The sequence below is a fragment of the Telopea speciosissima genome, chromosome 3, assembly GCF_018873765.1.
Source record: "Telopea speciosissima isolate NSW1024214 ecotype Mountain lineage chromosome 3, Tspe_v1, whole genome shotgun sequence".
In the NCBI taxonomy this organism is placed as follows: Eukaryota; Viridiplantae; Streptophyta; class Magnoliopsida; order Proteales; family Proteaceae; genus Telopea; species Telopea speciosissima.
In genome coordinates this window covers 19,428,506-19,443,583 of record NC_057918.1, presented here as the reverse complement: position 1 = coordinate 19,443,583, position 15,078 = coordinate 19,428,506, and the positions used below count along the sequence as shown (strand labels likewise).

Below are 15,078 nucleotides of genomic sequence, written 5' to 3'. Positions count from 1 at the left end.
ACATAATAAGACAGCATAGGAAATTGAGTTTATTCGATCTGATCATACTGTTTTCTATGTGGTCCAGTTTTACTGGTTCCTATTTGGTTTAGGATCGTCGGTTTTTGTGCAAATCAAACCGAATCGGAAAGAGAACCTATTAAAAAGCAAAATCGAGTCATTTCTTTGCGGTTTGGTTTGGTTTGCTCGTAAACGGTCGGTTCCTATTCCATTTCGTTGAATCCGACTCCTCCGCCACCTTCAACCAAACACACCCTTAATTACCACCAAGTCACCAACCTTCTCAACCTTCTCAGTTCAGTATCTCTGTGTCTGTTCTTTTCGTTTCTTCTTCTTTTCCCATTTCAACTATCGTCAATTTTTTCTTAATAGAGCTCTCCTTGAGAAGCAGCACTAGAGAATCTGTATGCCTCGTTCACCATTTTTTACTCCAATCAATTCTTTGTCTTTTACCGTTGGGTTGGAATGTCTTACCTTTAAAGTCGTTATTTGGTAGTTATACAATTTCCCGCCAACCTCAGTCCTGATCTTAACTGTGTGAACTCTGTCTTCCCTTCTAATCCTTAGGATGTTAAAACATTTGAAACCCCAACGGCTAGTTTTCAGTAATAACCATCAGTTAAACGACCGATCAACTGTTTTATTCAGCTTTAAGACAGAACAGTCTGGCAACGACCATATTAGTTCCTTATGCAAGCAAAACCTGTTTAAGGAAGCTCTCCAAGCTTTTGATTACTTTCATAGCAGAACCCATTTCCGGGTATACCCCAGTACTTATGCCCATTTGATCTCTGGGTGTTCGACTCTAAAATCTCTTGATTATGGTAGAAAGGTCCATGATCATATTCTGAGTTCTGGTTCTCAACCAGACATTATTCTTCAGAATCATATCCTCAATATGTATGGGAAGTGTGGGTCTCTTAGAGATGCTCGGAAGGTGTTCTATGAAATGCCTGAGAGAAATATGGTTTCTTGGAGTTCAATGATTGCTGGGTATTCACAGAATCATGAAGAGGATGATGCGTTGAAAACATATCTAGAAATGCGACGATCAGGTTTTATGCCAGATCAGTTTACCTTCGGAAGCATATTAAGAGCGTGCTCGGGTCTTAGTGATGTTGAGCTAGGGAGGCAATTGCATGCCCATGTCTTGAAATCAGAATTTGGGTCTCATCTTATTGCACAGAATGCTCTTGTTGCAATGTACACAAAGCTTGATCGGATTGATGATGCATCAGTTGTCTTTGATAAAATTGCAGAAAAGGATTTAATTTCATGGAGTTCGATGATTGCTGGGCTCGCTAAGCAGGGCTTTGAGTTTGACTCTTTGTGCTTTTTCAAAGATATGCTTTCTATGGGTGTTTATCGTCTGAATGAATATATTTTTGGAAGTATTTTTAACGCATGTGGCAGTCTTTTACAGTTGGAATATGGTAGGCAGATACATGGGATGGCTATAAAGTTTGGTCTTGGAAGAGATGCCTTTGCAAATTGTTCACTTAGTGACATGTATGCAAAATGTGGTGGTTTTGATTCTGCTAGAACAGCATTCTATCAAATAGAGAGGCATGATTTGGTTTCATGGAATGCAATTATTAATGGGTTTTCTTATGGAGGTGATGCCGGGGACGCCATGTCATTCTTTTCTAGAATGAGGCATTTGGGATTTATTCCAGATGAGATTACTGTTCGTTGTTTGCTTTGCTGTTGCACAAATTATGCTCTGCTGTATCAAGGTCAACAGTTACATGCCTACATTATTAAGATGGGTTTCAACTTGGATGTACCTGTATGTAATACTCTCATTACCATGTATACAAAGTGTTCAAATCTACCTGATGCATTCAACATCTTTAAAGATATGCATGCCACTGCAGATTTAGTTTCTTGGAATTCAGTTCTTACTGCGTGTATGCAGCACAATCAGGCACAAGAAGTTTTCCGATTACTGAAACTTATGTTTTTTTCTCGAAACAAGCCTGATGAGATCACATTGACTAATGTGTTGGGTGCTTGTGCGGTTTTAGCGTCTCTGGAAATAGGGAATCAAGTACATGACTATGCTCTGAAAACAGGTTTGGAGGCTCATAACTTGATTGCGAATGGATTGATTGACATGTATGCCAAATGTGGAGCCCTTGACAGTGCTAGGAAACTGTTTGAATTTATGAGCAATCCTGATGTCATCTCATGGAGTAGCTTGATTGTTGGGTATGCTCAATTTGGGTACGGAGAGGAAGCTCTCAAACTCTTTAGAACAATGAGGCATTTAGGCATTAAGCCGAACCACATCACATTTGTTGGAGTTCTTTCTGCATGTAGTCATGTTGGTTTGGTTGTGGAAGGGTGCCAGTATTTTAGATCCATGGAAATTGACCATGGGATTGTACCAACAAGGGAGCACTGCGCTTGTGTGGTTGACTTGCTTGCACGTGCTGGACACCTTAGAGAAGCTGAGAACTTCATCAATCAAATGCCGTTTGATCCTGATATTGTGGTCTGGAAGACGCTGCTTGCAGGATGTAGGACCCACCGGAATCTGGAGATTGGAATGCGAGCTGCTGAGAGCATTTTGAAACTGGATTCCTCCAATTCTGCAGCTCATGTGCTACTCTGCAACATCTATGCTTCAACGGGTAGCTGGGCTGATGTTGCCAGAGTGAGGAAAATGATGAAAAGCAGGGGTGTTAAAAAGACTCCAGGCCAGAGCTGGATAGAGATTAAAGACAGTGTCCATGTTTTCTCGGTAGAAGATATATCACACCCAAAGATGGAAGAGATATACATTGTATTAGAAGAATTATGGTTGCAGATGCTTGAAGTTGGTTGTCTTCCTGATCACAGATTTGCCTCTGGTGAATCATTGACTGAGTAGAGGTGGGAAAAAGGAAAAAGGAGAAGAAGGAGCAGGTTTGACTTTGATAGCAGCCTCTTTCGTGCAAAAATGCTAAAGCTTATAACTGTCTTCAGTCCATCCTTCCCAGCACCCTGCAATAGGAAGACCTGCACCCTGATAAATGCAGGAAAGGAATAGCAGGGAGGACAGGGGAAAAAATCTATTTGAATTTTAAACTCCTTTATTCTTTGGGAGATGTGATACTTTGACTCGGAAACCTTTCAGACGCACTTGGGCTTCCTCTGGTCACATTGCAATTTCTCATAATCATTCAAACCGTCATATGTTCTAGGACAGTTGGAGATCATATGGCAGATGTACTATGAATTGGCGATTGTGTGGATCTTTGATCGATCAATGCATTAGATCTGAATTTGGTTCAGGGCTACAAATAGCATGTAGTTGAGTTTTGGGTTTCCAACAGACAAGTTTGCCATTCCTGCAGCACAGTTATGAAGGTCTTCATAATGCTGAATATTTTCAAAATCAGAAGGCCATATCGATCCAAAAGCTCAATGGTGTAATGGCACTATTTGGATATAACTCTTGCTGCTACTGATTTCCCTAAATGAGATCAACCCTGAAGACATAATTAGTATTGGAACCAGGTCCTGTTATATATGAGCTTGAATATCTTATATTTACAAAGTTGTCTTAAAGAGTACCATAGGCCTTCCCTTAAGATGTTTGATATTCTGTTACATTCATTTTTTATTGTCAACTACTCAACTCTAATTTGTTACATGCAGGGAATGCATTTACTGTTGATCTTTATATAGTTTGCAACCGTAATAGTTGGTTGCTTTTTCTGAAAGTTGGATCTTGAATGTGATGTTTTTGTTAATTTTGGTTGATATAGAGTGCAATGCATATATCTGTCAATGCTAGAACTTTGAAGTGAGTAATTGCCATTCCTTCTACAAGATTTTTTTGACACTCTGTTTTGATTTTATCTTGTCAATAGGAGTTTTGCAGAGCTTAATTGCACAATTGGTCTATAGTGAAGAAAGAGGAATCAACAAACTCTTCCTATTTTTTTTTGCACAGGTAGAGTTTTAATATCTCCCCATAATGGTTTCTGGATCTTACCTCTGGCTTTGCTCATTCACCATACTTCGGTAGAGGTTTGAATAAACTCTCCCTATTTTTTGCACAAGCTGAGTTTTAATATCTCACCATAATGGTTTCAAGGTCTTTGTTAGGGATGTCTCCTTTTTTCCTTGTTTGCTCTTATTTGCTTTTCTTGTTAGTTGTTTATGGCTTTCTACTGTAAGGTAGGTATAGACTTATTATAGGAGTGTAGTGGCTGCAGCAAAAAGTAATAGAGTAATTGGAGATGGATCGATGGTGATATATATTGATAATTTGCATCATAGTTTTGTGCCTTTGTGCTGTTCCTTGAGTGATTGTGCGACAACAGAATTGTAGAAGTAGAAGCAACTGCTTTCTCCTCTCTCCACTCTTCTTTGTTGTTGGACTCCTTAAAAAGAAGAAAGATATTTTCAGTCCCCACCCAATAATTCACATGCAATGTCTTCCACATTTTTCCCTAGTCCCCAAAATAGTTTCATGGCTTGTCAATCTTACTATATTTAAATGAATCTTTAACCACCATGATCATAAACATTACTTCAATTTCAGTGAAAGCAAAATTCAATTCGTCATGCATTAAGATGGCATTATTTAAGATACGACTTTAAATTCTCAAATCAGAATTTGCAGAATCCTGGTAAATGATATAATTGTTTGCCAACTTTAAGTTTTGCTTGATATATATTTTTATTCTTAAAATTATCTATTTAGAGTTGCCTAACTTATAGTCACCCAGACATGATTATAATTCTAAATTATGAAACCAAATATAGCCTTACATGAGCTCTCTGGCCCTGCACACAAAAAGAAAAGTTACAAAGGTATGTCAGGTCTCATGTTGGAAAATTGTTTCCTTAGATGGATAACATAAAGCTTATGTATTTTTGGGTCCTATGTCAACTTATTTTTACAATCATATAATATGTGCTGCCTAAGTCAATTTTGTTATAATGAAATCTTATGTAATTATTTTAAATGTTTTTACGATATAAAATAAATGAAAAAAACATTAAAATTTTTTTTGGGTAATATTATACATCGTATTTTACCTATTAGAAAATGTTTCAACATTTACAATTTTACATCGAAACAAACGGAGCCTTAGGTGAAAAGGCTCCCCCCCTTAGGTCCAAGTCAACTAGTCACCTTATGTCTAAAGGGCCCATATCCAAAACCTGAAAAATCTTTCCCTCCACGTGTTATACATTTTAATCATCTCCTTTTTTTTTGGGTAAATTATAGATCATCCTTTGGTTTTTGAAAAAACTCAAATCACCCCCTGGTTTAGACCCCAAAATGACAAATTAGTCCCTACCGCTAGTTTTATGCTGTTAAGTGATGATGTCAGCCAGTTAAATAAATTTAAATCCCTAAACTACCCTTGACCAATGTTAAAGACGAAGGAAGGGTAGTATTGTACTTTGCTTTAATTACACACTCCTCCCTTTGATTTTGCCCAATTACATTTAAACCCCCTCTGGCTGACAGTGTTAACCTATTGTTAGTTATTGTATTGAAAAGACTATTTAACCCTTCTACTAAAACATCAGAAATGAAGTTACAATGCTACCCTTTTCTTCATCTTCAACCTCAATCACCCATTTCTATCTTTCCTCTTCCACCACCATCACCGCCGCTGCCTCCACCACCGCCTTTGTTCTCAAATCGATTAAAACACTGTAAAATCCAATGGCCTGAAAACCCCTCAAGCATATAACCAAAATCCCTCACCACGGCTGCCCTGCTCACCCTACTTCGAAGCCTCAGCGACATCGCCTTTCCTTTGTTGTGTTAGTGAACCAGTTGATGATATCACTGTCATCAGTCCAGATGTTTATAGTTGTGCTTGGAGATGGCTTTGCTTGCTGCAACCCGAGTAACACCCCTTGAGCCTTGGCCTCTTGTGAAGTTCCTATACAACCATGGTTAGATTAAGCCCCAATAAAATAACCATGCATCCTGAAATAGTAATGCTGCCCAACCTGCTTCTTTGGTTGTTTCCAAGAAGCTGCCATCACATATAATTGTGATAGAGTTAGGAGGAATAAGTTGGGGTAGATCCATTTTACTTAAAGAGGAGGGTGGAGGCCTAGGACTAGGTTCCTCATGTGATTCCTCAAGTGGTTGAGGGATGAGGTGGAGCTCATTGGTCCATGTACAAATGTTATGCATAATTTTCAAAGGATTGGGTTTATTATTGGTGGACCAGCAATGGTTCCTTTCGGACCAAATGAAATAAACAGTGAGAGCAAAAAAAGACATGAATTGCTTTGGTTGGAAAGTAGATCGACCATGGTTGCTGGTCCAAAAGTGATGAGAATAGCTGGCATAGGGAATCAGCACGGAGAGATTCAGTATGAAAACCCAGTGGACCTCACAACCAAATACGTTTTGCAATGTCACAGGACAAAAAGAGGTGCCATAGGGTTTCAATGCTCTTTCCCACACAGGACACAAGAATAAGTGATTGGAAAGATCTGTTTTAAATTTTCTCTATTACCAATGCCATTAAATAGAATTTTCAGCAGAAGAGTTTGATGAACTTAAACCCATTTTAACCTAATCTTGTAATTTTTCCTTTAAATCATCTCATATTTCTATATTTTTATCACGTACCCTGAAGTTGTGATCTATGGAACCATTACAACTATGATATTATTATTAGATCACCATTGATGTTATTCTACCACTCACATATATGATAGGAGATTCAGCAGTGTTTGCATTCCACTCCCATATCACTTATTTGCCTCCAGTTACCTCCCTCTAAAGAATCGTCTTGCATCCTCTCTATTTATTTTTAATGACCTTTCAGAAAAATTTACTAACAGCTTGATATACCTTATCACGTATAAATCACATAAAAATAAGAAGCGGAAACTTTAATTAATGCTCTTACCAAAAAACAAAAAAAAATAAAATAAAATTAATGTTAATTTTGTCAAAAATGGCATTTGTGTACATACATGCATATCTATCCACTTTGCCATTATCTCTGTGGATGCTCCAACGCCATTTCCCAGAAAGAGAGAACAAACAAATTAAGCCTAAGCACCCAAAAATAAAAAAAACCCCTAAAGATTTTCTTTTTTACTTGTAAAGATTCGCCAAACTTTCGACCCCTACTCCAAGCTATGGATGTAGATGGATAGCTGAAAATCTGAATTCAATCCGCATCCGTTTTTGTTTAGGGGTATCCACATATAGTTAAGGGTATTTATTAAACTTTGGAATGCCAAAGTAATTGTATATTCAATTGTGTAAAGAATTACAATGAAGATATATACAGTATAATCTACCTAAAATGTACAAGTAAATAAGGAAAGTAAGGATGTACAAGATGAAGAGGGTAGGTAAAAGGGTAATATCGTAAGACTCTCCCTCAAGTTAGAGCGTGAAGATTGCGAACGTCCAACTTGGATAGCAAGAAGTGGAACTGCTCATGTCCTAATGCCTTGGTAAAAATGTCTGCCAATTGAATGTGAGAGGCAATCTTAGTGGGAACGATGAGGCCTTGCTGTTGTCGTTCACGAACGAGGTGACAATCAATCTCAATGTGTTTAGTTCGTTCGTGAAACACCGGGTTGACAGCAATGTGGAGAACCACTTGATTATCACAATATAGAGGAACCAGCGTGCAGTATGAAATCCCAATGTCACGCAACAAATAGGTGAGCCAGATTAGCTCACAAGTGGCAATAGCCATGGCACGATACTCGGCCTCGACAGAGGAGCGTGAAATGGTCTGTTGCTTCTTAGTTTTCCAGGAAACCAGACTGGATGCGATTAAACTTTGGAATGCCAAAGTAATTGTATATTCAATTGTGTAAAGAATTACAATGAAGATCTATATAGTATAATGTACGTAAAATGTACAAGTAAATAAGGAAAGTAAGGATGTACAAGATGAAGAGGGTAGGTAAAGGGGTAATATCGTAAGAGTATTCGTATCCAAATTCAAATAATTGGAAAAACATTTATCTGATCCAATAAGTTATCAACAAACATTAAAAAAAATAAATAACGAATGATCTTGAAAGTTTTCGAAGATTCAACAAGTTCTAAAGAATGAGGAAAAGTGCTAAGAGACATGAATTGAAAGCAAATCATATCTACCCGGGAAGGAAGGTTTGGATTATACAAATCAATGATATAAACAGATAGTCAAAACTCCGAATTCGATTCACATATGTATGAAGTCAAAGAATATTTACTAGATCCGATCACATCTGATCTGTATTCGATCCATTTACATCTCTATTTCTAACCTTAACGAATGTTCCTTTGACCCGAAAGATGAAAGGTCAATAAATAGCTTCTGAAAGAGTCTATCCTTACGGAAAGAAATGGAAAAAGAACCGCCATGATGCTAGAGTACTTTTTCCCTCCTTTACTACTTGTGTTACCTGAAATGGTTGCTTGCCTTCACAACTTTCTAGTGATGATGCCTTCTGGCTTAACCAATGCCCCCGACAACGTTTTACACCTAATGAACAGTTGTTCCATCTCTACCTAGACTGGTTTGACCCCATGATATCCAGGAGTTAGTGAGTTACACTATCAAACACTGATCTTTTCACGGAAAATAGAATAGCATAGTACGGTACTTTGTTAAGAGACTACGCTGACAAAGGCACTGTTTCATCTACAGACACCGCTCGCTAACCGGTCACCTTCTGCTACCTTTCAATCGGCGGGCCTTGGCTTAGTTTGTGAGGTTAGTTAGACGTGTATCTCATTTGTAACTACCCTACATACACTAGGAATATTAAGAAAGACCATCTAAGAAAGAAGCAAACCAGATCTCTATCAGAACATGCCACAGATTCTTAACAGCATTACTATACAGGGGAAATAGGTTAGGGATGTTAGAGATGACCCTACGAAGAAGGGATCTTGTTGGAAGGGCTTCATGTAAACATTAACACGAGAATACCTTGAACTTTGTTTAAATTGAGAGGTTCCAAATCTTTGGCCAAGGAAAAGGAGTGGAACGAAGGATGCTTGGCACTCCATCCAAATCGAAACCCTGTTTGGTTTGACACAAGCCTGTTATAATTTTCAAGCGGAGAATTTTTATCAACTAATATGTTACCGACACTTAATACAATCTTATTTCAGTTCGGTCAACGACTACTTATCTCTGGGGAGAGGAGGGATAGGCACGGCATCGCTGGCACCAGTACCAGTAGGCAAAGGATGGGGCATCAGACAGGAGAGGCAGGGGTAATCTATCCAATTCACAAGCAGCTAATCTATCCAACAGTCGGGACTCGATGACCACCATGCCGTTAGGTTAGGTCATGTGCATCTAGGAGTGTTAATGAATAACCGAAATCCGTTTCCGTATCCGTTTAACATTATCCGAATCTGTCCTAAAGCTAAACAGATGCGGATACAGATAGGCTATAACCATCCAAAAAGCTATATTGACATGTAAACGGATAAAATATCCGATCCGTATCTGTGTCCATGTCCATATCCGTTTAACACTATCCGAATCCATCTGAAAACTAATCAGATGCAGATGCGAATATTACACTATCCGAGCCAAATCTGATCCGTTTACATCCCTATGTGCATCAGACAATACGGTTTAAATGGACCTTAAACACCCCTTCATATCATCAAAATCATGTGGCAGGATCACACATCTACCACACCCTAACCCAACATTTGCACTGGCGGCAGGATTACACATCTGCAACACACTCACTAACCCAACATTTGCACTGGTGGTGTTTCCTCGAAAGCTAACTACTTCAAACCTCATGCTCCCCAAACAAGAAAAGACGATCATATTTGAGCATAAACAGGCTTCATCCACCCTACAAACATAAAAGTAGAGGCCCAATTCCACCTCAGTTCATGCTACATGCTGCCACATCATTTTTTTTTTATGAGAAACACAAAACTGATATTGGATTATAAAGCAATGAGCAATATCATCAAATGATAATTGTGCAAAAAGCTAAGATCACCGTAAGTTGAATACAGTCTCATCTTAAAGTATATATTGTAAACCAGTTACTGTTCCCCCCCCTTTCTCTTCTTTTCTCCTTGCAAAATAGGCAATGACCTAACATGGTCTGCTACGTTTAGGAAGAAATACCACAGCAGACCCTTGTAGTCTTATTCTAGGGGACAAGAAATACAACTTCATATCCGGCACTGCATCAAGAAACCTTCAATTGCGGCAAAATAAATGGAACTCTGTGGTTAAGACTAACAAATCAGGAAGCAGTGGATTGCTTAAGAAAAGCAATGAGATCAGCACGTTCCTGTGGCTTCTTCAGCCCGGGAAAAACCATTTTTGTCCCTGGGATATACTGCAAGAACAGTTTTACAAGGATAGACTAAGTTAAACAAAATAAGAAAGATTGACAAGGAGGAGCATGAATATGCAAGTACCCTTATCATCTAATAATTCAAACTAATGAACATTCTCACACAACTACAACTTCTAAATGTCGGGTTTCAGACCAATTAAAAATTTCACCACACTGGAAGATCCCAATCAACATTGACAATGGATATAAGAAACACTATTGATTGCTTTAATATTCATGAAGAGCTCTATTGGTAAGACCAGTATATTCAGTGATCAATGAAAATGTGTGAAACGCAATAGAAAGATCTACTCCAAAAAACAAAAAAAAACAAAAAAACCAGGGGATAAATATTGATAGAAGAGGCAGAGGACCCATCCGTTCATCTCCTTTAGACATTAATCAGGACACTAAGGACACATGAATTCAAAGACCATTAAGCCAAACAATTGTCAAAGGAATAATCAGTCATCACCTTATTCTGAACATTAAAATCCTGTGGAGAATACACTATTTTCTCTTGAAAATTGAATCATTAGGAATGTATATATTTTTGATTGATTATTTACTGTCTTCAATTTCCTTCTCCTAATTGTACTTAGAGATCCGCCCCACAAGTCCTACCTCTATAAAAACCCAACTGAATTGTATAAAACTACACTAAACCCTGAATGTCATGTCTAAGGATTGTAACTAGACATTATTCATCATAGCTATTACTGAGCTTGTCGTACCAACATTGAATCGATGATGTTAGACTTTAATCATCATAAAAAATACATAGCATACCCTAAGAAAAGCTGCAACGTTCAATTGAGTCAATATGTAGCTTTGAAACATTGACCAGAACCGTTTTAATTATGCCAAAAGTATTCTTCAAATACAGCCTAGTAAGCTCATCTTATCATCTTTGGTTTTCCAAACAATTGTTTTGTAATAATCCAAGCATTCGTAGATTTCAATGTACCACATGCATGTTTTTATGTACCACGTATCTGATTTTAATGTCCTAAATTAACATTTTCATGTTTTAACCTTAAAAATGAGAACATCTACTTATAATGCTAAAATTTGTAGATTATGGTACTATTTTTGTCTGAATTTGATGTCCTAATTTCTTGACATGGTAGAATATTAACCTTAAAAGTCAGTTCGTACTAACAATAAAGCTGGCATAAACATGCTGAAAATTTAAAATGAGACTTTGAAAAGATTGAAATGTGGGTCCTAATCGTGTTTATGAACATGGAACTTGAGTTGAACTTCGGCCCTGAAGTCCCATTCTTAGAGATCAACTAGGCGTTCAAGTATACAAGTGGAGAGTACTAGATGCTCCAACTTTCTCTTTTATTCTCTCTTTTAGATATACTTGGAGCATTGGAGTTTTACGTGTTTGTTTCAACACAAGTATTGCAAGGAATACTAAAAAAACGATTTATTAGTTGAGCATTTGTACGGTTGTGGACTTATTTTCCAATATGTGGTGAAAACCCTCAAGTCCCACCAATTTCACTAACAAATACCCATATACAATTCCACCAAGTTGAGAGTCAGGACATGAGCAGATGCCACATCATGCAGTATATGTGTCAAGAACTCTGATTGATCTAAAGCAACATTCATGCAGAGCGTTAAAAAACAAGTAAGCCACACGGATTTACTCAAACGAATAGGATTTATCCATACCTTCTTAGGGTTAAGCAAGTAATCATATAGTGTATTCTCTTCCCAGATAACAGCCATGTTTTTGTTAGCAGTAGAGTAGGAGTAACCAGGAGTTGTCCCAGACTGTCTTCCAAAAAGACCATTCAAATTGGGTCCTGCAGATGTCCACAACTGAAAAAGATTATAAAAAACCTAAAATAAATTTCAAATCCAAAGCACATACCCCAAAATAAGCCGCAGAGTAAGCTTTCTAAAATCCAAACATTAAAGAAAAAGAACAGAAAGATGCATTATTTCTGAACATAAAAGATAACAGTGCCATGTAGAAGGTCCAAACAACTTCACAATCCTTCAACGAGATGCACCATATAGAAAATATTGAACACACACTGTTTAGCACCAAACTAGGTATTATAATTTATAGGTACAGGCAACATGCCTAGAACACTCATTGGGTGCTACAAATGCATAGTTCACAGTAACTTTTAAGCAAATTGCTATTGCCAATTTGCATGATGTTATTTAAGTTATGGATTCTTCATCGAAGTTAAGAGTTCAGCCTTTCTAGCACTTCCAGTGCTCAGAAGGTTTCTTAATTGGACAGTCAAACATATCAATTCATAAGTGCATCTTTATCTTGGAAATTGAGATGTACCACTCATCTGGAAAGCTTTATTGTCTAGCCTAAGATTGTAACATCAGGCTTACAATCATAACGCTTAAAACAATCTCCAATCAATGTTATACTTCATATGTGTAAAATTTTCCTCCTGCAGAACATGAGTTCAAGACAATAATCAATGTTCATTAAGTGATGACATTGAGATACCATTGATTTTCTTGACTTGGATGGATTTTATGTTATTCAGAAATGACAACTTAGTGTAGCTGAAATGAGGGTGTTGAGATGGATAGGTGGGAAAACAAAAAAAAAAAGAGTGAGGAACGAACAAATTAGAGCTAATTTAGTAGTAGCTGTGATACATAATAAGTTGCAAGAAAGTCGTTTAAGGTGGCATGAGAGTGCAACGGAGGCTGAGATAGAAGGGTGATTTGATTCAGATTCAAGGAGCTACAAGAGCCTGGGGTAGACCTAAAATGACTCTAGAAATGAGGAGGAAAGACATGCATAGCTTATGACTAATACCAAGTATGGCTTTGAATAGAGCTGACTCGAGAAAAAAGAACATGTAGCCGACCTCATTTAGTTGGGATAAGGCTGAATTGCATTAAGTAGTATTTAGAAATGACAACTGAACCCAAGGTTTCTATTTACCTTAAAAGATAATGACGCTCAAAGCTTGCCTATATGCTTTAACTTCTTTAAATAGATCATTACCAATGGAATTTTATTATTGACATTTAAAAGCTCAATTGACAGATTTGCTTTATATGTAACAAATCAACAGTTGGACAGATATCACAAAGCAATGAATACCGATGGAATTTCATTATTGATAATTAAAAGCTCAATTCCGCCTTTATGCACAGATGTAAGAACTACTACTAATTGCCACATAATATTTTTATAAAACGGTAACAGATTGCAGGACATGCAACAAAGAAATATAATGAATACCCACCAAAAGAAAAGCAATACACCTCTCTAAATTATGTATCCCAATCAACTCCATAGGTCACAATGTCACATAAACTGATGATCTTCTCAATGATTAATAAATAATATGCAGACACAAACAAAAACTAGTTAACCAGACTCAACACATTCATTGAACAACCCACAACTAATTATTAACACTAAACAGGAATGGAAACAAATAACTGCAACACTCAAGAGGCAAGACATAACAGATAGGTGAAAACAATTCAATCAATCCAATCATAATAAATCGACAAGATCGGATCAGAAACAACCAAAACTCGAACAGATTATTGTTCCATAAATATCAGCGATAACGATTCATCTTATACACAGAAGATTAAATATATCTCAAGAAAAATTAGAAATAAAACGAGATTGTATATATATTTAAATAAAAAAGAAAAACCTTGCTTGTGTCCGGCTCCCTTCTGGACGGTGTGGCACTGAGCACACTTCGTCTTAAAGATCTTCTCTCCAGTTTTCGGATCTCCAGGTGGAGCTTCTTCGAACGTCGCCATTGCTCACAAAATTAGGGTTTTTTTCTCTCCCTTCTTTGCTTCAACTCTCGGAGCTTTCTAGGGTTCTCTCGGAGTTTTTTGGTTTACGGGAACTGTTTTTCCCTCCTTTTATTTTGGGCGGTTAAGGCGGTGTGACGAGTTGTCGGTTTGGATGACGAAAATACCCATAACCTGCCTTGTTATTACAGGTTACGTGTTAGTTATTAAGCGAATCAGGTGTCTTTGTCGGCTAATAAACAATTCCCTTGATATTTAATTTATGGGAGAATGTTATCTGTGCCGCAGCGCAGCCAGCACCCAGACACCTGGGCAGTCTGTGCAGGGGGCAGGGTGATCATTGCGCCCACCCCATATGCCTGGGCGCAACCTACGCTGCAGCACAAAGAACAACTTATGGTTTTAAGAATCGGGAATTGGTTGACGCCGATCCCAATTTCAATCGTTTCTAATCGTTGCTTCCTAAATTGGAATTGGATTGACCGATCCTTATTTTCTTTATAAACCATCTTGAATCGGATCGATTCCAGATTCCTAAACCCGTTCAATTTCCAACATCAAATAGCTTGTATTCTAAATTTCTTAACCAAGTCAGGTTGATTCCGATTCGATCCGATTAGGATTGGAATCCTCTTTGACTGATCCTGATCTCGATTCCGAGTATCAACATTTGCCCTCATTATCAATGGGGGAAATTAGTTGCAAAATAAAAAGTTTCAACATTCGTCGTTTCTATTAGAATCTTTTTCATGTTGAATGCTAGATGCTTAGGACTTGTATGCTCCTGTTTGGATGTTTGTAAATGAAATGTGGATGCAACTAATGGATATGTGATGGAACATGAATGTGAAATATAGACATGTGATGGATGTATGATGGGATCCAATTGCCGAAAGTGGGTGCTAGACCTGTGATTACCATGTGTTAAAGTAGCTCATGCTCATTTAGAAAGATTGCACATGAATTCTTTCCATAGAA

General features: G+C 37.6%; 2 protein-coding genes across 2 annotated transcripts; one reads left to right on the top strand and one right to left on the bottom strand.

Moving 5' to 3' along the window:
* The first annotated feature begins 524 nt into the window (after window positions 1–524).
* LOC122653690 (pentatricopeptide repeat-containing protein At3g53360, mitochondrial) lies at window positions 525–3,316 on the top strand. Its single transcript, XM_043847621.1, has one exon. It carries the CDS (start codon window positions 569–571, stop codon window positions 2,873–2,875), a length of 2,307 nt encoding a protein of 768 aa, XP_043703556.1. The 5' UTR covers window positions 525–568; the 3' UTR covers window positions 2,876–3,316.
* A 6,797-nt stretch (window positions 3,317–10,113) lies between these two features.
* Window positions 10,114–14,163, bottom strand: LOC122653716 (cytochrome c). The gene is made up of 3 exons (XM_043847650.1): window positions 13,992–14,163; window positions 12,004–12,137; window positions 10,114–10,317 (listed from the first exon to the last, which is right to left on the bottom strand). The coding sequence occupies exons 1-3, from the start codon at window positions 14,101–14,103 to the stop codon at window positions 10,222–10,224; spliced, it is 342 nt and encodes a 113-aa protein (XP_043703585.1). The 5' UTR covers window positions 14,104–14,163; the 3' UTR covers window positions 10,114–10,221.
* Window positions 14,164–15,078: the final 915 nt, after the last annotated feature.